Here is a 24,471-nt window from a genome sequence, read left to right as displayed (position 1 = left end):
TTTTTTAGGAAGTGTGTGACTACGACCTTCTTAATATCCTCCAGAATAGTTCTGTGCTGGAAGGTGACATTAGTGAAACGTGTGAAGAATGGTGCAAAGGTGCTGACATTGTTCAGGATAATTTTACCCGCCAGAGTGTCTCCGTTACAGGATGTAGGGCGCATTTTCCCAAGAACCTTCTCCATGTTCTGTACTGAAATCACAGAAAAATTAAAGGGTTGGTTTTCCTCACTCAGGGTCTTCTCAATGTTCTCAGCCAGTATAGCTGAGACCGGATCAGCCAAAATGTTAGCATGTGCCACTGTTATTGTGTCAGGGTGGAGAAATATAAGCAGTGGGTTGCGGAAACGAGAGGGGGGATGCTCTGCCCATGGGCAGGGCAGGGTTCGCATAACACATGCCCACATCTTGGTTGCGAAATATAGGGGGAGGAAGCTCCAGAAGAGAAAAGGGGTTCTCAACCTCTGGCGTATGTTTGAAGATGCAGAGGATCAAGAAAGTGGAGTGGAGGTGCAGAGACAGAGAAGTGAGAAGATGGACATTGGGTGCAGGTAGGTACTAAGGGATTATATCCCTTAACACCATATCCCACACAAGGGTACACTAATCCAAGTAATGTACCCACTGCGATAGGAACCCCTTCTACAGCTGTAGGGACCCCTGCACTATCAGTAACATTACAGGCTACTGCTCCCCAACCCGCGTACACCCACCCATCTGAAGTACCAGCATTGATGGACTACAGGTCTAGGGAGTTTCAGAATAGGCTGACAGGTTTGTTAGCAGAGTTGCAAAGGTTACAGACATCCCCAGAAACAGGAAGGGATATAAGTGCATTAAGAAAGGGATCGAGAGAGTGGAAATCAGAGGACATATTGCTCAAGATGGACGATGAAGGTATAAAATGTGTAGGGGTTGAGAAGCAAAGGAGCTTGGGTGGGTGGATCAACCTGGGAGAGGAGAATATGGTGTTGGAAGAGAATGTGGAGGGAGGGGATGCGGGCACATTCACAGAAGACCCGAGTGAAGATGAAGGGATGGGTGAAGAGGCGGCTGAAAGTACCTCCCAAGCAGAATGTGTATGGGCAAGAGGCAGGTTGAGGAACAGAACTGGGCAGATGGCATTGGTAAAAAGGAGAGGTGTTGTGAAGAAGGGCGTAGGAAGTAGAGCAACAATGCAGTTGCCCCTCATACATAAGGGGGGTGGGAGGACACAGTACGTGCATTGGCCCCAAATAGATAAGAATAATCTAATTAAGGCCCTCCCACAGGTCACAGCAGGGGCGAGTAAGTGGATATACGAATTTGAAAAACAAACAGCAGGGGTGCCCCTGGCAATAGGGGATCTTAAGAGCTTACTGGTTGCCGTAATTGGGCATCAAGCTGGAGATGTAAGGGTTAAGGCCGGATAACCGGGAGTAACCTTGGGGGACGATGCACATGATGGGGCCTCATTCAATGGAGTTATGACATTGGTATGGGATGCACTACGCAAAGCCTTTCCGGACACTCCTGATTTACAGTCTTTAATGCAGTATACCATGGGTGATGATGAGGATCCAGCTGGGTTTATTCTTATAATGCAGGAGAAGTTGAGAGTGGAGACAGGGAGGGCGTGGGATCAATCTATACCAATTATCAATTTTATCATAAAGAGGGTTTTGCCGAAGGAAGTTCAGAAGGCGCTGGATAAGATTGTGGGTATTGAAGCAAAGGGATGGATGGAAATACAGAGTATAATAGTGCATCATTGTAAAAGGATTAAGGAGCGGGAGAGGGAAACGACCCAAATGCGTAAGGGAGATGAAGCAAAGTTGGTGGAGAAAGACTTGGCAAAGGTGGCAGTTGAGGTACCTGTGCTGATGCCAGTACAGATAGAAGGAACCAAGAGTATACAGCAAGTTGTGAGTGGCACTATTGTGGTGCTCTGGGCAGAGGGAGGACAAGGACAGTGGGCAACAGTACCCCGGTCCACAGTGGCAGCAAGGAGGGCTGCAGCGAGGAAGGGTAGGGATTTCGGGAAGCAAGGAGAAGAGGGTTTGGACCCAGAGGAGTTGGGTTTGGACAGTCTCAATTTTGGAATTTTTTTAAGGTTGGGGCATTTTGCAAGAGAGTCTAGGAGCAGGTCTGCGGTGGGATATAATTATGGGCTGTAGCAGAAGAGCCAGGGGCCCAAGGAACCTCAAGGATTATGGTATCAGCAAAAGGGTTAAGGATACCAGAACCAAGAGTACCCACAGGGGCAATACCAAACTTATAATCAGCATCCCCATGCACCGGACACACAAGCGCTGCACCTGCCGCAGCAACAGCAGGGTAGTGCTGCCCCAGTAATCAGGGTGCCAGGCGGGGCGGCTGCTCCCTTTGGAGGAGCAGTAGTAGTAGAGGAAAACCCCTTCTTGTTCCCTGGAACTAGCACATATCCCAACTAGGACAACCTACAGAGAGCACTTGCATGTCCTGTCGATGACTATCCACCCTGAAGTGGAACCGTTGGTGGGGGCAGACATAGGAAACAAGCAATTCATATTTATATTTCATTCTGGTGCAACTAAATCATGTATCATCGAAGGAAACTTTCCACTATCAGGAAACTATCTTTTTGCACAGGTATTCTCTGGGGCTATTCCCAAGGTTCCATACACTGAGGAGTTAGATGTAAAGGTGGGAGGGAAGGTAGTTCAAGTACCCTTACTATATTCAGAGAGTTCCCCTGTCAATTTACTGGCTAGGGACCTGCTCAGTAAGTTAAACTATATCCTTCACAGGCCATGAAGTAGTCTGTTCCACGGCTGGGATGTGTGCTGTAAGGCCGATGTTGATAATCCATGCAATGACAAGTCCGCTGGATTCCTGTAGACCTGGACATGTTCATGTATGGTATCACAGTGCTTGTGAAGGCGGTGCCCCAGATTGCCAAGCAATGCTGGCAGGTGCCCACTTATTTTATTTTCCGCCCAGCTGTGTCACCCGAGATGGTGGCAGGAACGATATTATCACCGGACCCACAGGGGTTGCTGGTTTCGGGTAGAAGAATTGTCCTACTAGGAATGTATAGGGACGGGTGTCAGTGGCGCACAGCTGCTCTGTGTATATCCAACAGTGCAGCTGAAGGAGGTGACGGATGACAAACTCTTTGAGAATAATGACAAGGAGGGGGAAATAATACTGGAGATTTGCATCCCATGTGACTTAATGATACAGTATCCTTTAATGGGAGCAGTAACTCCATCCCAATTTTTCAAGGAAGATTTACAGCACGTGTTCTTGCAGTTGTGGACTACAAATCCACATGATGTAGGGTTATTGAAAAATGTAATGGCTGTGCATATAACCCTGAAGCCAGTTGTGTTGCTCCCAAGAGTAAGACACTATCCACTGTGAAGAGAGGCGTAGGAAGGTATTAGAAAAACAATACAGACTTTACTGTACCAGGGGATTAGTATACCATCTACCTCCCTGTGCAACATAGCAATATATCCGGTTAAACGAGGGGAAATTGGTGAATGATCCAAGACTTGCATCCCCTAAATGATGCCGTACAGACAAAGTTTCCAGTGGTTCCAAATCCTGCAACAATTTTATGTAGCATCCCCAAGGAGGCTACATGTTTCACTGTGTCGGACTTGAAAAATTTGTTTTTCTCTATCCCACTCCATCCAGAGTCGAGGTACCTTAAGGCATTTACGAAGGGTCAGATGAGGTTCGACCATACTAGATTACCTCAAGGGTACTGTGAGAGCCTTAGCATATTTAAGAGAATACTGCATGCCGATCTAGGAATATTCAGGTGTGTAGCACGATTATCCAGTATGTGGACGATCTGCTAGTGTGTAGTGACAATGAACAGCATTGCCGAACAGATTCCATTATGCTCCTGTAATTGTTGGCATGTAAGGGATACAAGGTCGATAAGGCTACACTACAATATTGCCAGCAGGAAGTAATTTACTTATGGGAGGTCTGAGATCGGCAAATGGGAAAAGGATACGGCCCGATAGGGCAGCGTTAGTACATGCCACTACCAGCCTCAGTTAAAGAGATGCAGTTGCTGGGCCTATGCAGCTACTGCAGGGCCTGGATTCTGGATTATGCAGCATACACAGCCATTTTACAGGCTCTGAGAGAAGCACAAAAGACAAAGGACCACAAGCTACAGTGGATGGCAGATATGATCAGACAGTTTGACGACTTAAAAAAGTCAATAGTTCGACCCCTGTATTGGCCACCCTGGACTACACACAGGAATTTTATTTTTTCTTGCATTCTGATGGTTGGGTCGGGTTGGTTATGACAGCCGTGTTGACGCACAAAAAGCACTATGGGCCACAAGCCATTGGCCTATTATAGTGGCACTCTGGATGCAGTGATACAAGGGCACTTTGCATGCAAAAAAGCATTAGCAGCTGCTGCCTTTGCTATAGAGAAAAGTTCCACAATCGCAATGAGGTGTTCAGTGACATTGTATGTGGAACATTCTTTGTTCGCTATTTTAGAGAGGTTGAAGTCCTCCCTGACTATGCAAAGGTCGTCAGCATTTGAGATTGTCATCTTGAAACCTCATATTCATGTGGTTAGGTGTAGGACAGTGAATCCAACCACCTTTTTGACAGATAGGCCGATGACAGAGGACTTGACTGCACACTACTGTGCCACATACGATGGGGAGGAGGATGACACTCCCATAGCAAGGGATTGTGCATTGATGGAGGGTGAGGTACTTTTCGATTGACGGGTCATCCACGGTTGATCAGGAGGATGGACAAAGATGGATAGGGGCTTAAGTGGTACAACTTGAGAGAGGGAGGTACAAGACGGTGGTCATGAAAATTTGCCTACACAACATTCGGCACAAGCGGCAGAGCTGGTGGCGCTCATTGAAGCACTGAGAGCATTGTGTGGGTATCATGTCACAATATATATTCGACTCAGCGTTTGTTACCACACCGGTGCACGCCAGCCTTTCCTGTTGGAAGAGTAGGGGATTTTCGGAGGATGGATGGGTCCCCAGTGCAGCATGCAGCACTATTAGAGATACTGATTGAAGCGTTATCACAGCCATCTATTTTGCAGGTCGTCAAGTGTGCCACCCATAATCGTGGGACAGATGAAATCTCAAGGGGAAACACAGCCGCCGATGCAGCAGCCAAAATGGTGGCATACCCGTCAAATTAAATATCCACTGAGTACATTGTGACTGCCCTTTCGACAGACAAGCATCCAGTGCCCCATTGCCCATCTCCCAGATTGAGTTGCAAGGAATGGTGGCTGAGAAGGAAAAGGAGTTGTGGTTACGGAGAGGATGTAGGCAGTCTCTGACAGATCTGGTATGGGGACAGGAGAGCTCGTGGACAGTGATACCCCAGTAATTGCTAGCAGTAGCGTTTGAGCAGATGCACTACCCGTCCCATAGTACGAAACAACACATAGCCGCACACATACAGGAGGATTGGTTCACACCAAATATTCAGGAGATCATCACTGATATGTCCATCCGTTGCACCAAGGGTAACTGGTAGATTGAGCACCTTACCGGCCTGTCCAGTGGAGATACAGATGTGGTGGCACGTCCGAGTGGCAGGCCAAGGATCTGCTGCTAGCTATGCATTTTTCTTTTCTTGGGAGCGCCTCTCTCTCTCTCTCTCTCTCTCTCTCTCTCTCTCTCTCTCTCTCTCTCTTTCTCTCTCTCTCTCTCTCTCTTCCCCTATCTCCCTTGCTCCCTCTCATTTTGTTTTGTTCAGTTTGTCTTGCACTCGGGAGGATAGCTCAGGGGCCATGTGCTCACCTTGGAAGCAAGATGACACAGAGCACCACAGGTTTGATCCCAGGGTCGGCGCTTAGAAACCTCTGGGTATTAAGCGCATTATAAATAACCTATCATATCATGTCCCTCCCTTTTCTGTTATCTTGTGCATCTATTGCAGGTGTAAAGAAGATGGACACAACTCATGTACATAGTTTGAGTAGGGACCCGAGCCGTAGGGACACACACAAAAGACTATGGAAATATATCTATTATTTTTGGTCAGCACTTTCTGGAGGATTGTGTGTGATATTGCTAGTACTATTGGGGGAGGCATTTATAGGAGGAGGACCTATAAAGGAGGAGTGGAGGAAATAGGATTGTATATTATCCAAATGGAACAATATATATAAATGTCAGTAACAAAAGTGTAGTTACATTTATTAGTACTAATGTGAACACGAATAATAATAATGGAAACGGATTCAATAACTCCAATATGCAAGTTCTGTCTGTAAGAGAAGTAGATAATTAATTGTTTACAAAAAGCAGGAGACTGTCTTCTGCTATGGATAGGTATAATGGTATTTCTGACAGTATTACTAAAGCGGCTATCCTTGGGAATATGTATAAAAGAATGAAAAGAGAAGTATGACTTAAGTATGACATGTATCAAGGGTTGGGGTTTGATGTGATTGAGTATATTCATCACTGCGAGTTCACTAATTCATGGTGCTCTGATATAAGTGGAGTGGAGAAAAATTCTGTGAACGGGAGCTGTTATGTGTGATTACTCATTCCATACGCACCAGCGGCTCCCAAGTTGTTAGTGCCACAAGCAGTCCCAATTATATAGGCGCAATGCCTGGTTCATCTTGCGCTATGCAGAATAAAAGGAATGTTCCAGGCACACAGTGTGGAATTGCAAATGATGGGCCCAGATGTTGGCAAATGCACTTACGACCCAAGAAACATCAAGTATATGGAATTGCAGTATCTGATGGTGAAGGGGAGAAATATGTCAACAATAATTGGCAGGCCAGCACACTACCTTGCTTGGCAGAAGGACTGGTAACATATATTAAGGAAAGAATAGCATGAGTGCACAAATCTGGGCAGAGCATATCACAAAACTAACGGCAGCAGCCAGGTTGGCTCTTAGTGCCCCTCTACTAACCCATTCTCAGTACCTCGTAAGGCGTCTTCATTGGCTGCCTGTCAGAACCTGGGTTAAGTTCAAGAACCTAAGCATGGTAAGTTATGCTGTCCACTCCATGAGCGCTAAGTTCCTGCAGGAAAAGCTGTCCTTCTACCAGCCTAAGAAAATTCTACGCTCGGCTCATCATTTTCTGTTTATTGTCGGGAGGCAGATCCTTTTCTGTACTGGCTCGAATATGTGGAATGCTCTTCCATTGCATATCAGGAGCATTCACACCCTATCCATGTTCCGCAGGCAGTTAAAAAAAATTCTGTTTTAATTGGGTAGCTCTCCTCTCCTCTCCAGTGTTTTTTTTCCCCCAGCGCCTTGATACCTTTTTGGTATTTATTGCGCTTTATAAATCCTCATACAATATTATACAATACAATACAACACAACGTGGATTGCAACAATGGAGAAGCTGGTGCAAGTGCACAAGAAAGAAGAATATAAACTCTGTGTCTGCATTCAAGGTACAGTCTTTGTCAGCACAAACGAACATTGGAACAAAACTCTCTTGATCGCAGACATGAAGAAAGGAATGGCAGCGCTGATGGCAGTGCTGATGAATTACTACTGGTTCTCTGGTCGGCAAGATTACTTGCACCTTGCAGCATCATGGAGGGGCTGTTGTTCACTGGCCACATTACATTCAGTGCTATTGGTAATCCCAGAAGAACACCTGAAGGGGGGAATGCTGCCTACAGGGGCCAACAAGTTTCCCCATAGCGCAAAATGAAGATAAGAGCTTGGTTCCCACGCAAGAGCCTCATATCTGGCTAGGAAAAGAATAATTCCAGCAACAAGAATGAAAAGACTGAATTACATTTCTAAAGACTCTTCCACTTTGGTTGCTGAAATACCAGAAAAGTATCAGCTTTTCAGCTCAGCAGAATCCTTTTTTGCTTCTTTACTGTTGCCACGAGTGTGGCCTGCAGCCATTGTTAAATGGCTGCAAATAGTGCTGTGGGAAATGGATCAGCTCGCAAACAACACAGAGAATAAGTTCAACGTGATCAAGGTTGAGTTATGAGCGCTAAGACTTATGACAATGCAGAACCGGTATGTGCTGGACATTCTAACAGCAAAGATTCATGTTGCACGTTCATACCTCTAGAAGACATGGAATATGCATCATTATCCCACATCATTGCAGCTGTTCATTGACTGGTTGTTCATATGAAGAAGGAAGGAGGTGTTCAGGACAATGGTTGGCTGAGCGTTACATTTAACTGGGCCCCATCATGGCTAGGAACAATCGTGAAGATGGTAATGCTCATCATTGTGTTCATCCTGGTCATTTTCCCCACGTGTCAGCTGGTTCTTCGATGCTGTGCCACTGTGGCACCTGATAGCACAAGAATGATGGCATCAATTGTGAGTTCGAAAGCACCACGCTTAACAAAAAACATTGAAGTACAAATCGACATCCCACAGGGTGACCCGAAGTATGAAATGTTCCCCATCCCATATGGTGATGAGGTTGACCCCTTATACCACACTATCATTTCCCCACCCCCTGATCTACAAATTACACAGATGGTAGGGTGGACCTGGCAGGGGAGAGGGGATGCATTCATATGACCTGTTCACCTGAAGAGTATGCACATAGGGGGGAGAGTTGAGATCAGTGTGTAGGGCATGGGTGCCAGTAAAGAGAAATCAGCCATATTTGGATGTGGAAACAGGGAGTGGCAGCGCAGAACTAGTACAAAATTAGTTACTGTAGAAGTAACGAAAGGGGGGAATGTTGGGAAGGGGGAAGCCCCGTCCCCCCAGGGGCTTTAAAGTAAGGTGCGATGCATTTGTGGCACTGTGATGGTCAGGGGGGAGGAGGGACAGCAAAAGGGATGCCTTCCCATCCTGCTAATGTAATTAAATATAGTGTGTTCATATGGTGTGGCCTAAGGTGCGGACGACATTGCTCTGTTGTGTGGATAATAATAATCCTAGGTAGAAGAGAAGGCATGCATGGTAAAGTAGTACATGCACTAGGTCCAAACCCAAGAGGTTACAGAGATCTACAGTCATACCTGAGCTACCATGAGGATATTTCGCACTCCCAACCTTCATACTGTTTATTCATTGTTTTTGAGAGTGCTGCCAAGATGTGTCTTTCACCCAAAAGGAATGTGCCCCAAAAGGCTGCGATCAGAGGCCGGCTTCTGGTGTACATGTTATCTCACTTTGGCCAAAGCATGACCTGTCTCATTCCGAGTGACCATGAGTTATAGCCCATATAACTGACTGAACCCTAAGATCCCCGAATTCCATGACACCAGGTGCCCTTTGACCACCAACCCCAAAGTAACATGTCTTAAAATGTTCAAAGAATATGGACAAGGTGTGTCTTTGAAGCGACAATCATGTGATTTGTATTGCGAGGTGCTGGGAGGGACAAATTATAGTTCAACACGAGGGCAGAGACCTTGGGAACGGATGGTGCAGAGGGAGTTAGTGAAATGTGTGTGTGAAGGTGTGAGTGTCCTGGAACCTCCTGTGTATCCATCTTAAGTCCTGCCAAGTGTAAAGCGTGAGTGACAAGTAAGCTGTGTAATAGGAATATAATTAATTAGTTTTTTGACCTTCGGCGTGAGAAAATGATGAGCACTGCAGTTCCCACGTGATGGAAGACGGATGTACTGGGCTGGGACCAATAAACTGCCATCCCATATGGATAAAGGTAGCACCTGTATAGGGTCCATCCAATCAACCGCCCGGGTTTTTACTGTATGTTTTTGCATCACTATGATGCTGTGTGCCTTTAAAAGTTTCTGCGTGTACCTTTCTTTGGCAGAACGTTCTTAGCAGCAGAGAATTTTGCTATTGCTCTTATTTGCGCATGAGATTAAACTTGTTATCCTTACAAGATCGACTTGGGCCTTTCTCCCCTAGCGGGTTGTATTCTTTCTGTTGTGAGCATTCAGGCGCTTGCTTTCAGTATCAGACACATCACTGCTGGGGGGTCAAGAGAAATATGTGATTGCTACACAGTTATGTGGTTCTGTATTATGTGGTTCACAATCATTTGGAGCGCAGAGTTAAGATGCTAGATTTGACACTGGTCACCAGGTTAGTGTGATGTTTGAGGAGTTCAATAAGAGAATCTCATATGTATTAGCACGAGACATAGGCATGTGCTGTGATTTAATTTTAAGCAGAAGTTACTGAACAAAGGAGTGCAACCTCCAAGGGAAAATCTAACATTATTTTCACATTGTTGCACTAATACGGATGCTACTGAATGGTGACACAGTGGCATGCGCGCCGCTACGAGACCTAATTCTTAACTGTAATAAGCTATTTGTCTTTGGTAACTGCTATATGTAAGTGGTAACACGCAGATGCAATCTAAATAGCTAACTATGGTTTTAGCTGTTTATAATACGTGGGTCCCTGCAATAGCCATAAACAAGCCTGATAATATTCGTCTTACAGGCTAGTTGTGACAGCACTGCTGGCATATAATAAGACAATGACAATACCTGCTGCTTGAGCCAACACAGAACATAATTACAGCAGTCATATCAGCACTAAATCAAAGCCGTCATAAGCTTTAACAATTATTTTATTCTAAACTTGCTTTTTGTGACACTTAACAGCCATTCAATGATAAGGACTAGTTTATGAAAGTGTGTTCATTTTGTCAATGGCTGAAGTTGAATTCATGAGAGGAAGAATCTGCATGTTATTGCTTATTTTAAAGCACACAACGAAAATGTTTAGCTGCATTGTATTTAACTGCTTAAACAATTGTTCTACAAAACATTAGAAGCTGCATATATATTTCTTTTTATCCAAACAGATCGTACATTGAGAATATTTATCTCTAACAATACATTAAGTAAGAGGCCAGTTATTAAAGAGGATGACAATGTAGGGCTGTGCATTATAAGGAATAAAGAATCCCCTACCTTACATAAAAAGGATATTGCAATTCACCTCATAGATGTGACCTTATAAAGGAACATGTGGTCATGGAACTCCTCAATGACTTAAAATATCCTTATAACATATTGTAGGGTACTTTATCCCATATATTATAAAACTGTCCAAGTATTACACTCCTAACGCGAACCTTCAGTTCGTTAGGCCTGTAACCTGGTCACTAGGCCTTACAACAGCCTTCAGGGCAATATCACTTAGCAAGAAAACTCAAAGATGCATTTTTTGCAAATACAAACAAGACACATTAACAAAACACAACAGGCCTCATTCCAAGTCCGGCGGTAACCGAGCTGGAAAAACTGGCAGGTTGCTGCTGGACTTGGAATGAATTGCTGCCTCTGTGATTGCCGGAATCACTTGTGCATTACAACCCTGGTGACCCAGTAATTCCGGAGGCAGAATTCCGTAAATTACCATTGCCATGTCCAATAGGACTCCATGGGGATGGGGACAATGGGAACACTGGTACCGTCTATGACGGAGCCGGTGTTTCCATTTCTGTGTGCAGGCGGATGGCGTTACTCCCGCCAGGTCAGACCTGGTGGGAGTAACACCTCCTGCCTGCAGAACTCATAATCTGCCGGTCCGGAAACAACGATGGCGGCGGATTTACCGCCACAGTTGTTTCCGGACCGGCAGGGTCATAATGAGGCCCAACGTCTTTTAAAAAAGGCAACTGCATAAGCTTACTTCCTATGGCAGCTTTGTGGTGGCATACTACACAGTTAAGGCAATGAGGTCCAGTAGTTGTTTCTGGGAAGACTATGTGACTTAACTGGAATCCGGTATCTTTGTGCTCGATATCACTGCTTGCTCCTTTGCAATGCATTCCCTCTGCCCTTAGAACTTGTGAATTATTATGGCCCACTGTTTTTGGATAACTTGCAAAAACATGAATTGAGTTTAACTGCCTGCTTTCATAGAAGCTTCCAAGATTCTATAATTTCATGTGTGGGCCATCTCATTGTGATAAGTGTCGGAGTCCCACTATCACTTGATTAGCCAATTTTACCCGAGGAGGCGGGGCATTACCGTTAGGGTATGGCCCCGGAGGCCATAGTTAGAAGACCCAGCGAAACAAGGACTTTAACCTAGCCCCGGGGGCATTACCTTACCAGTAATGCCACCCCTCTAAGGGTTATATTGCCTTTTGTACCCCGGCACGTCTTACCAGGGCACTAATAGAAGTTTTTCTCAAGTTGAGAAATGGCTGCGACTGTTTCTTGACTTGAGAAAATAAAGCAAAAAAAAATGCCTGCCAGAGATCGGGGATGAAGGGAATACACATAGTCCCTTCTCCCTTTCCATGGTGGACATTAAAACAAATGTTTAAAAAGTAAACCAAAATAAATGGCCGCTTTGTAGTCCCTTCTCCCTTTGCATACCGAACACTCGCCGAGAAAACTCTGGGACGCGGCAGGGCTCAGCGCCATGTCGGGCTGGTAAAGCCTGGTCGAAGGCCAATGAGCTTGCTTTTTAAAAACTCATTGAACCTCGCCAGGTACTAATGTGAAATATTTCAAGATGCTGTTGGCCGTATTGAATGGAGCACCGGTATGCTCCATAGACCTGGAAAATATTAGTTTTCCTTGTGATTGTGAATATGTGAAAAGATTTGGCTCTTTTTAGTGTTTTGCTAAAATGGCCTACAATCCCTTTGAAAGAGAAGTTTAGGTTATGGTGGACTGTTTTGTTATTTAAGTATTAATCGATATTTTCAATCCAAATTGAGAACCACACAACTGTTAAGGAATCAATTTACTTTTGCGGCATATCCATGACAACTGAAAACAGTTTGAAAACTGCATTACGAAACAGCAAGAATGTTTAAATTGCAGAACCAGCAAAAAAGTATTAAAAAAAGACTGAATCAATTCCATACTCATCTCTGATGCACATCTGGCGAATATGTGTTTTCTCCAGCTGTTTCAATTTTGGGCCATAATGCTTTAAGTGCACGCAAATCACTCATATTGTATAGTGTTTGTATTGTTTAAGAAAATATTTTGATATTCAAAATGTTGAATTTTATTATGTATTTTTGCAGGTTTCTCTTGGTACGCTTACCAAAGCTATTGCTGGGTTTGTAGTAATGTCTGAAGAGATGGAGAGTATATACAACAGTTTCCTTAACAATCAAGTTCCCTCTTTGTGGGCCAGTGCTGCATACCCATCACTAAAAACATTGGGATCCTGGGTAAAGGACTTGACTTTGAGGACTGCTTTTGTGGATGTAAGTATCATTGTTTTAAGGAAACGTGCATGAACAGAAACTATGCTTAGACTTGTGATTGCTGGTCGTTTTTGTCCCCCTAAAGGTGTTATGTCTGGGAGACACTGTAAAATCGCTTTCAGCCAGACCCAAATCCAAGATGGTTTTATATGGATCCCACTCAGGTAGAGCATTGGAGCACAGCTTTCTTTCAGAAGGCTTTTAGCAACAGAGAACGTCCACACCAATATAGAAAGAGAAATGTCTGACACAAAATTGAAAATCTTTTTTAGCCCTTATACATGTAGGGACAAAAAGGGTGACTAGCTTTGTTAGAGACAGCTAAGCGGGGGTGGGGGGGTGTCGGATTATGAAGGTGGAGAATATTTCAACAAATTGACTCTAATTCTGTGCAGTTCAACAGGCTCTTTCAAAGAAGGATCACTGAATCAAATTACAATTATTTATGTACCCAAATTCTTTTTACGACCAAGATAACCCCAGTTTAGTAGTTCCAGTCACAAGGATCTCACTCCACATTTATTTTATTTTATTATATTTATTGGACATTTGTATGGCGTCTCTAAACAAGTGTTTCCAGGTGCCACAATACAAGATGGCCGGGACATGGGAATCACAAATGTAGATTAAAAAAACCAGTTATATTGGCCTTGTGACAATCCTACCGTGCAAGTGGTTTACAAGGGGGTAAGTGCATGGGAGGTGTTGTTAGAGGGAGAAGTGCAAGAAGTGCAAGTGCACATTGTGTTGCAATTCTATGTTATATTTCTGCAATAATAAAATAAGCCTGGCAAGTTCAGTCTCTGTAGCATTGAACTAAATGATATCACAACAATGCTTTTTTGAATAGGTGAGTTATTCATTAAAGAGTTCAATTAACCATATATCACAAAGAAAGCAGTTGATAAAATATTGTGACTTTAAATCACAACGATACACATGTGTGAAATCACTGCAAAGTGTATAGGTTGACTATTTATTTTTCCAGTAAATGGATCACTGTTAAATTAAGCTTTGAGAGTCAAAATATAGATCAATGTTGATAAATATTGATTATAGTTCAAATATTTGGAAATTATTAGTGCTTTTTAAAGGGCGGAAAGAACTCAAAACCAAAGATTTCATTTGTTCTTGCAGAAAGCCCTTCCAGAGGTATCACATTCCAGGACTCTGTTACCGCAGCAATGACCTAGGAAATTCACTATGGTATTTAATGGGTACTGTGGTGAATCTATGGGCTACTTACTTCAATATATGGTTGCTCTGTATAGGGGATCAGCTTAGTGAATTCAAAAGGATACGCCACTCGGAAAAGTCGGTTGATCAGGACTAGTTTTATAGTCTTCTTCACTGCTGGGGTTGCCATACATTCTGAATGGAAAGGGCTGGTTTCGGCACTTATTCTTGGACTAGTGGAGGTTCTTTTATGCCCACATTTGGTTCCTCACGCTGCATGCAAATCCATGTTGTGAATAAGGTATTTTCATGCAGGGAAATGTGGGTGAATGCTGGGAATGTGCTGTTTGCAACTCACATCTGTCGTGTTCTGGCAAGGACACAGTTAACAAATCCTCAGAGCTCCATCACACGGACCAATTAGAATGTGCAAGGCACATGCATGACCAGTAGGGAGCCCGAAAAGCAGCAGTATGCATCAGGAAATAATAAAGGAAGGTTCAAGCTGCCAGATGCTCCTGTCATTATTGCAGGCTTTGGACTGCTTTTGTATATGTTTGTGGCTGCATTCTCCCTATGTATCACCCCTCAATGATGGATAATTGCAAAAGAGCCCAAAGAAACTCAACAATGGCGACGAGGATGGGATATTTCCTCTGAAAATGAATAAGAAGGCCCTCAAAGTGATGCACACTGCTAACAAGGATACAAAGTTCTGCCAAAGTCATCCGACCGCCGAAATGTCAGAAGTTGAACACTCGGGTACCGCAGCAACCTTTCGCTGGCCTGGACCATTCGACATGGATGACCAACAAGCCCTGTGGCCATGATAGGAGAGATGGATCCGGAAAGTTGAAAATGATTTGCATGCCCACGATGAAAGGCACACATTCAACGTGGCATGCCAGATTGTGAGTGAATCCATGGACGCCTTCGCCACCCGCCTTCGTAACTGGTGGCACACTGCAAATTCCACCAATTCACGAATGAGGAAGCCATTAGACTAAGGATTATAGGTGAATGCCTGTCGTCACAATTCAGAAAAGAACTACCATGCGAGCCATTTCCTTTGGCAACCATACTACAAATGGCTAGGAGAGAGTCTCGAGCAGATACTCAAGCCACGAAAATTGAAACCACCAAGACCCCCGGACGAGAACAAGTGTATCAGGTCTCGTCAGCCACTCGAGGCAGGCCTACAAGCAGCAGTGTATCGAGGGGGTCCTCTTCATCAGGAATATGCTATAGATGTGGCCTTCCATTCCCTCATCAGGAAGGTGTGAAATGTCCTGCCTTTGGACAAGCCTGTGCCAAGTGTGGCAGAGAGAATCACTTTGAGGTCATATGCAACTTTCCACCTGGACGGTCACAGGGGTACAACTCCATGCCCTATAAACCAGAGTCCAGCACGCGCAGCACTGGTCCAAGGAGAGATTCAGGTGCAAGTTGGGACCTTGTTAGACATGTCAGGCAAGTGACAGGAAGATCTCCATTGCACTAGCCTTCTAAGGAGGTCACTCAACATGATTACGTCTATATGATGAACAGAATGACCACGGCATCGGAGGGCGACATCACTCTACTGGTGGGCACTCACCGGGCCACTCTAAACATTTGTATATCAGAATATCATAGGATGAAGTCCCCACTGCAGTTAAGGACATCTGACCTAAGAGTTTTTCAGTGGGCAGTGAAAGGGCCGGTGCGAAATCACAGGAGGTTCTTCACAGCAATCTGCTCCAAGGAAAGATGTGCACGAGCCAAATTCCACAAACTGCAAGGGGAAATCCCCGGGAACATCCTTCTAGGGCACCCCAGTGCCCTAGAGATGGAGATTGCAGTTGTGACCTACACCATGCAGCATGGACTGTCAGTCACACAAGCCTTGCCAACTTTGTTTGAGGGTATTTGATGCCTCAAATGAGACCCTGTGATGCTTCACATTGATGAATCCATAACGCCTGTGGCTCAGCACCCCAGGAAAATACTGATTCATTTGCAACTGCTTGTGGAAGAAGAGTTACAGTGCTTGCTGAAGGAAGGAATAATAGAACCGGCTGACAGTCCAACCCCCAGTGTCCCCTAGAGTGGCTGTACCCAGGAGAGGATCCCCAGACAAGATACACACGTGTAGACATGTGACAATTGAATAGGGCTATCACGAGAAAGACTAAAGAATTTGTGGTAAATGGAAGGCCATGGACCCTCCGTAACTTAACCAACTGCAAGAGCAAGCAAGTTGTGTATGTCATAGAGTGCCCTTGTGGCCTCAGATATGTGGGTCAGACGATGCGTGCAGCCCATATCCGAATCTGCGAACATTGATCCAGAATTCGGTGCAAAACCTTGAGCGCACCCCTGATAAGCCACTGTGTCGAATTCCACCATTCAGTTGATGATATCACCTGGTGGATTGTAGACATAGTGGGAAACTCCTCGAATGCTCTCAGGAGTCTTCTATCCAAAGAAGCCTGTTGGATCTATCGGCTTGACTCCTTTCGTAATGGCCTGAATGAGGAATTTGTACCTCCAATATGACCTTTACCCTATTTCATCATGCAGCTGTGTACATTAGGACCTACCCCCTTGCCATGCCATAAGCACTGATCTTGCTCCTGGCCCCCGTCCTTTGGACTTACTTGGCCTGTACACGTCCATCATGACCCTGGCTAGCATCACATTTGGCACATGTGCTGTGCCCCTCGCTGTGTCCTGCCAAGCCTAGGCTCTATTTCTCTCCACAGGTAGGTGTCCAACCTCATGTCCCATTGCTTACGAGCCCTGTGACTCGCTCGCATGAGAGTTCCCTTTGACAGTGCCACCAGACACACCACTGCCTCTGCCTGGAGACAAGCTACCACGGCACCTTTCTCGTGATTCCTCTTCACGTGAACTTTTTGTTCTTTTCACTTGTATTTATTTACTTTTGCATTATATATATATTTTTTGTGTTACCACGCCATCTTTCTTAACATCAGCCACACGCTGGCCCCCCTACGAGTCTTCAATTTTATTTCATCCTGTTAGGCTGGTTTCACTCCCCAGGCAGGCCACATACCTCCTGTCCCATTGGTCACGAACTCTGTGACTGGCTCGAATGAGAGCCTCGCTATTACTGTATCCTCCGACACACCTCTGCTCCTACATTGCCTGGAGCCAGGTTACCACGGCAACCCTCTTGTGACTCGCCAGCCAGCCTGATTACTAGCAGCTGCACATTCCGCTAAGGCTTTCCCGGAACGTCCCTACCAGAATGACGCAGCAGCTTTTTCTCTGCTGACCGCTCCGATTTTCAGGATCCTCTGCAGGCAAGCAGCCGCCGTCTCGAGCGTTTACAGGCAAGTGTATTTCTACACTAAAAGCGCTCTTTTAACAAGCCTGGGCCCCCGCATATCTGGTGCGGCCAGTTCCTTTTTGCTTTTGTCATTAAGTTCCTTGTACTCCCACACAGTGACATTTTTCTGTTTGTCCGGTCTGTGTCCTTTACAGCACCATGTGCGCTTCTGTCCTTTGGCCCAAGCACAACACGACTCACCCGTGACTTCCTCATCCAGCACAGTCTTGCTCTTCCACCCACCAACAGGTATGATTTGTGTCGATCCCTTTGCACATTACACTATCTTTAGGTTTGTGCACTCTTTGCTTCAACTCTACTCCCACCAGCAACCCCAGCTACCCCTCACAATCCTACTGGCTTTGGGTGCTGGACTCAATAGATCTGCCCTCCCTCAGCATTTATGTCTGCCGTTTCTCTTCTCTTTTTCTAAATTGACTTATTCATTTGCTGCTTTTCCTTTTTTCAATTTTTTTTCAAATTGATTTATCTGTCTTGAATCCGGTTACACTCTCTTGTGTCTATTTCAACCCGGCACATTCATTTATGGCCGGCACCCATCAGCCAATTTACACCCAACATGTTCCTCTGTATTACTTTTCTTTGCTGCCCTTTTGCTTTTTTATCTACATATCTGAGACATGTTCCTCTTTCTTTGCTCTCCCAGCTGTGGTACCCTTTCTACAGCAAGGTAGAGCACCGGCCCAGATTGTTTGACTGGCTGAAGAACTGTTACCAAACCAACCCTAGCTAGTGCAAGAATCCTAATATACCGGCAAGACAGCATCACGGATTCCCCTTGTCCTTAATGTGTACACAGGGTGAGTGATCCGTGTATTCGTGATTTAGATCATCAGTACTAAACTTTGTTATACCTTAGAACAAGTCCAATTGAGTACTTTTTGTACAAACTATGTTCCATTCTTTTCTGCCCCGTTTAGGGAATAATTAATCCTACTACACCATTTCTGCCCTGAGGAAGGCTCCAACTACTGATGCCCATTTGGCACGCCGAAACGTGTTATCCATGAATTTTGTTTCCTATTTACTTTGGGAATGAATCTATGATCTCTCCTACACGTTAGCAGATAATCACGTAAATTCAGTTGATTGATCAATATCTCTCTTTACTTATCAGGGTAATTTTTCATACACCCTGATATTTCCCACCTTGTAGCAACAATTTGCTTCATACCGGGATTGTTTCTCAATTAAGTTGTTGAATTTTACTCAAATTACTCTTGATGAATATACTCCTTTTTGTGAATCTATGTATATATTATGAATGCTTTGTTCTATTTCTTTTTTCTTTTTCAATATTTTTATTTAATTTTTGTAAAAAGTGATTTGAATATAAAGTGTGTTTTTGCATATTCAATTTATTATTGTACTCTACAGACTTTTCTTTGGTTCTTTTTATGTGACTTTTTTTCCAAAGCACATTCCTTTTGTATTATTTTGGAGATATAACTAAAGTAATTGACATAAATTAGGACTGTCTACAGTGTGGGCACCTTGTTTGGCTTTGTCTCAACACTGGGCATGAAAGGCATCTGGAATGCTCCTGGATAACATGATCAGTCTGCTAAACGGGGCAAAAGTGTTCTCAAAGCTTGACTTCAACAACGGCTATCATCAGATCATGATAGACCAACAGTGCAGATACATCACTACTTTTGCCACACCAATTGGGCTCTTCAGATACAAGAGACTCAGTTTTGTCATCTGCTCGACAGCTGAAATATTCCAAGAGAATATGCAGAGAGTCTTTTGTCATGTAAGTAACTGTTTCAAATATTGATGACATGCTGGTGTTTGGAGCCACCACTGCTCAGCATGATCAAGCTCTTCAACAGGTCTGCACAACGCTTGGGGAGGCCGGCCCAACAATGAATTGGGACAAGTGTGCCTTTCACAAATCTCACCTGAAATTCTATGGACACATCTTCTCACACAAAGGCATGAGCCCTGACCCAAGCAAAGTGGGTGCCATCTGTGAGATGTCAGCTCCCCAGAATGTTAGCGAGGTCAGGTCCTTCCTAAGGATTGTAGCTACTACAGCCAATATCTCTGGGACTTTGCGACTACCAGTGCCCCTCTCGGGGAGCTCACCAAGCAGGGTAGGGCATGCCGATGGTCACAGCAATGTGAAGAGGCATTTTCACAAATAAAGAGAGACATCGCCTCGGCTGAATGCATGGCTCACTTCGACCCACAGATGTGCACGGAGGTAATTGTTTGTGCTAGTCCAGTTGGCCTGGGGTCGATTTTGGCATCAGCCAGGGTGAGAATTTCCCAGAGCAGTAATTGCCTACACCAGCAAGAGCCTGTCAGAGGTAGAGACAAGATATTTGCAACCTGAAAAAGACGGACTGGCCGTCATATGGGCTTGTGAGTACTTTCAGATGTTTCTCCTTTAAAGCCCTTCACAGTCATGACGGATCACCAAGCCCTGGTGACCATCTATGGCAGCTCTCAATGCAAGATGCCGCCACAGATAGAGAGAGCCTTCGATTGCAGGACTTCGACTTCACGATTGTTCACAAATCGGGAAAGGAAGACAACCCGGCGGACTTTGTCTCGGCACTCACTACTGGACACATCCACTAATAACTCAGAGGAGTTTGTGAACTTCTTCACCCATCACAGGTCCCCAAAGGCCATCACGCCAACAATGATCTTGGAACACACAGACCAGGATGTCATACTGAAGCGGGTACAGGACCTGATCAGGTCCAGAAGGTGGAGAGACACAGACTTCACAAACAAGCAAGTCGGAGACCGTGCCATGATAGAACTTCAGGCCTTCAGAAACATAAGAGAGGAGCTGATGATATCAGCAGAAGGGCTTGTCATGCGAGGACACAGAATAGTGATCCCCATGGATCTGCAGCAACAGGTCATAGATCAAGCCCATGAAGGACTAGATCAGATATGGAATGCACAATTGATGCTTGCCACCTGTATCAGTGCAAACCCAGGCCTAATTACTCTGAACCCTTAAAGATGTCTGACATGCCAGAGCTCCCTTCGACTCACATGGCGATTGACTTCTTCGATCCAGTTGGGGAGAGCAAGTACTGGCTAGTCATCATGAATGAATATTTGCGATTTCATCTAGAACACACAATATCATCCACGGATGCTAGTGCTATCATACCAGTGCTAGATAGCATCTTCTCTGCATGGGGCATCCCCAAAGTCCTCAAGTCGGACAACGGTCTGCCATTCAGCAGCTTGGAATTTGCAAAAATCATGCAATATATCAGCATCCACCACAGAAAGATAACTACCCTATGGCTACAAGCAAATGGCATGGTGGAGCGATTCATAGGAAGCTTAAAGAGAGTCCTCCAACAAAATGAGCTACTGCCCCTGTCACTCAATCCAGCCCTGTGTAACATGTTGCAGGACTACAGGAACTCCGTGCATGGCATGACTGGAAAGTGTCCCTCAGAGTAGCTATTTGGCAGGCGAGTAAGGACCAGACTTCCTTACCTGGCAAGTGACCCAAACGAGGAGGTGGAACAGGCCCGGGTGATGGATGGAAGCAGGAAATGAGACATGAAGATATGTGCTGATAGCAGGATGTGAGCCAAGAGCTCCAATCTGCAAATAGGAGACAAAGTGCTTGTATGCAGACGGCAGAACAGGAAACCAGACTCGAGATTTGATCCAGAATATCTGATGGTATCCCACGTAAATGGAACAATGGTTACTGCTCGCTGCCTTACCATGGTGGTCACTCGAAATGTCTCCCAGTTCGCTGTACAAGGAAGAGGATCAAGAACAAGATGAGAGAGACAACTCTGCTGCCTCATGTGACGAGCCGGTGAGAGAAGAGACTGAAGAGTAGCAAGAAGAACGTCAGACAAGGTCGAACAGATGCATTAGATCTGTGTACTTAATTGAAGTGATGTGAAGATAGGACTGTAAGTGCCTTTGTTTTGCTCAATGGGGGAGATGTTGTGTCCTGGCAAGGACACAGTTAACAACGCCTCGGAGCTCTGTCACACAGTTCAATTAGAATGCACAAGGCACACACATGTGCAGTAGGGAGTTTGCAGGAAAGGATAAAGGAAGGTTTAAGCTGCCAGAGTCTCCTGTCATTATTGCAGGCCTGGGCCTGCTCGTGTATATGTGTGTGGCTGCATTCTCCCGGAATGGGGCTAGGGTGTCAGTGGCGCCATACTTTGTGAATGGAAGTGAGTACGCCCATATTATGTGATTGAAAGTGCACAGGGAGGCAGGAGAGTGTTTTGTTTTGTTTGTACATTATGGTAACTGTTGCAATTTATTGCTGCATATCTCGATGGTGGTGCGCTGTGGTTGGAGATGCTACAGTGAAAAGGCACACTGTGTGGGCACTGGGTGTAGTGTTTGCATACTGCATAAGAGGGTATGGTTGAAGGGCAGTTTATATGTGCTTGGATAGTGTGCTGTGTGCACAATGCTTGCAGTATTGGCAACGTTATAAACATTTTGTGGTTAAGTTGGCAGTGACACAATACGTTGTGAGTGGAAGTTTGTACGGCGATAGTATGTGAATGAAAGGGCGTAGGGGTACCAGAGACAGTGTAATGTTTATACATTATGGTGACTGTTGCAGGTCCATTGCAGTCTGGAGGTTGGTTAGGAGTGCTGGTGCCAGTGGTGCGTATGTGTATAGTGGTAGTTGGTGACATGCTGACATGCATGGTTGCATTATGGTGCGGGAATGTGTGGAAGGAGCATACCCACTGGAGCAATGCAGGTTTGACAGTGCATGAGGCACAGGGTGGTGATCTTTGGAGAATCGGTGTGGAGCACATTGTCGACGTGCTACAGCACCACAAGTGAGTTGCAAAGCGTGCATTGTGCATTCCATGGTTGTGGTGATAGTTGCAAAGAGATGGTGCAGTGAGAAGTTGTGTAGTGTGGCCACAGGGTGCAGTGTGTACGTAATATGAGTATGGAAGTGGGTATGGTTGACATGCAGCTTATATGTGGTTGGTTACAGTGCTGTGTGCAGATTTATTGAAGTAGGCCCAATGTTGTGAAGCTGTTGTGCAGAGGTTGCCAGTGACCCAATACTTTGTGAATGCAGTGCGTAGGGGTGGTGGAGGCTGTGGTATGTTTGTGGATTCTGGTAATTGTGACCTGTTTTCGTGAATGGGTGTTTTATGGTGTGGGGGAGTTGGGGTGAAGTGCTGCTACCTACGTATGTTACGTTTGTCCATAATGTTAGGTGCCCACATGGTTGCTTGCTTGGATGTATAGTGTTGTGGAGGGTGTGGAAAGGGCTGAAATGGTGTTCTGGGTGCGTCTTAGGATCTTTGTGGATGCTGCAATCGTGCATTATTTAGCAGAAGTTTCTGGTGGAGGGGCTTTGCAATCAAACGGAACGTGTACTGAGAGTGTTTAACAGTAAATATGGAGTGGTATATAGAAATGACAGTGTGCAATGCAGAGGTTTTGTATGTGATTGCTGCATGCGTGTTTGAAAATTTGACAGCACTCACCCCCACTCACTATCACAAAAAGGTAGTGGATTACGCAGTACTTTTAGGATTACACATACCACATCCTAGGTGGCTAAGTGGATGTGTGCGGATGGAGAAATCGTGCATACTTTCATTGCACTTTGTAGTGGATGTGCTTTGGAATGGTACAACATTTGTACTGTAAATGTGTAGCGGCACATTTCAAGTGTTACAGTGTACAGAAGTGACAGTGTTGGGTGATGGCGGCTTGGATGCGATGGGTGGATGGGTGTGCACCAATTTACGCACAACCCAATGAGGTAGAGCTGCAGAGAAGATAGTGCAAAGGGAAGAAGGACTGTTACAGCTTTACAGGGGTGCGGCCCTCACCCTACTTTGGGAGGCGCACATGCCAAAATCTGCCTTTTACACCACCTTGCCCAATTGCCATGGCAGTGTCGGGATTATCCAATCAGGTAGTGTGGGTATGGTTAACAGGAAGGGGAGGTGAAACTGTTGTACATTATACTCTGCGTACTGAGGGTGGCTGACATGGCGAAACGCATTCTGTTGACTGTAGGTGATCCCTTTGTCATAGATCTGCTCAACTATGGCCTGCAAAGACACTTTGACAGCAATTTTGGTGTGGATGGAGTGGTCGCATTGTGGAACGCTGTGTATGAGTGCAATTTCGGCGATATGCATGCACTTTGCAAAGACCTCGCCAGTTTTCCAGTAGTAGATGTTATCGTCATCCATTACGATGGCATGCATATGGGTTACCTGGCTTGCTTAAATTCGTTATGTAGGCTCAGGAGATTGCTGGATGTCGTGAGGACGGTTTTCTCCACCGCCAACATGCTTTTCTCATCCATAATACCATGAAGAGTATGGCCCCCTGCTCATGGGTGTTCTTCCGAGTCAGACGCATGAAGGTGTCTCATCAACAGAAGCATGTCTACTTTTTTTGTCCGCTCGTGGAATGCTCTTCTGAAACAATGACCTCATTAGTTGTGGAAATGCAGAGTTTTTCCAAGAAAATGGCATTTTGTTGTCACCCATTGGCGAAGCAGTTTTGTTTGCTCGTCTACAGGATGCGGTGAAGAGTTTACTGTACTAATGTGAGCACAAGAAAACACAAAAGCTAATAAAAAACGAAAAAGTGTTTCTGTAAAAGCATCTAAACAAAAAAAAACAGGCTCTTTTAAGAGTCGCCCCTTACCACGAATTCCCCCTACCCTGTTTGCAAGTTATTCCGCCATGCCTGCATGCAGCAGAAAAGCCACATCCAGGGATTTTGCGGGTGGCGGCCACGAAAATGGAACTGTGGGGATTGTCCAATCAGATGCTTAGGGTGTGAGGCAATAGGAAGAGGGA

At 45.1% G+C, this 24,471-nt stretch overlaps 1 protein-coding gene across 1 annotated transcript in view; it reads left to right on the top strand.

Moving 5' to 3' along the window:
• DNAH6 (dynein axonemal heavy chain 6) overlaps positions 1–24,471 on the top strand; it is a 3,423,448-nt gene that overhangs the window by 3,337,842 nt on the left and 61,135 nt on the right. Inside the window, exon 73 of the mRNA XM_069626424.1 lies at positions 12,937–13,122. Coding sequence (XP_069482525.1) covers positions 12,937–13,122 — 186 coding nt within the window. The remainder of the gene's footprint in view (positions 1–12,936; positions 13,123–24,471) is intronic.

The sequence above is a fragment of the Ambystoma mexicanum genome, chromosome 6p (assembly GCF_040938575.1).
Source record: "Ambystoma mexicanum isolate Mex_15411 chromosome 6p, UKY_AmexF1_1, whole genome shotgun sequence".
NCBI lineage: Eukaryota > Metazoa > Chordata > Amphibia > Caudata > Ambystomatidae > Ambystoma > Ambystoma mexicanum.
This window is presented reverse-complemented; position numbering and strand designations above follow the sequence as displayed.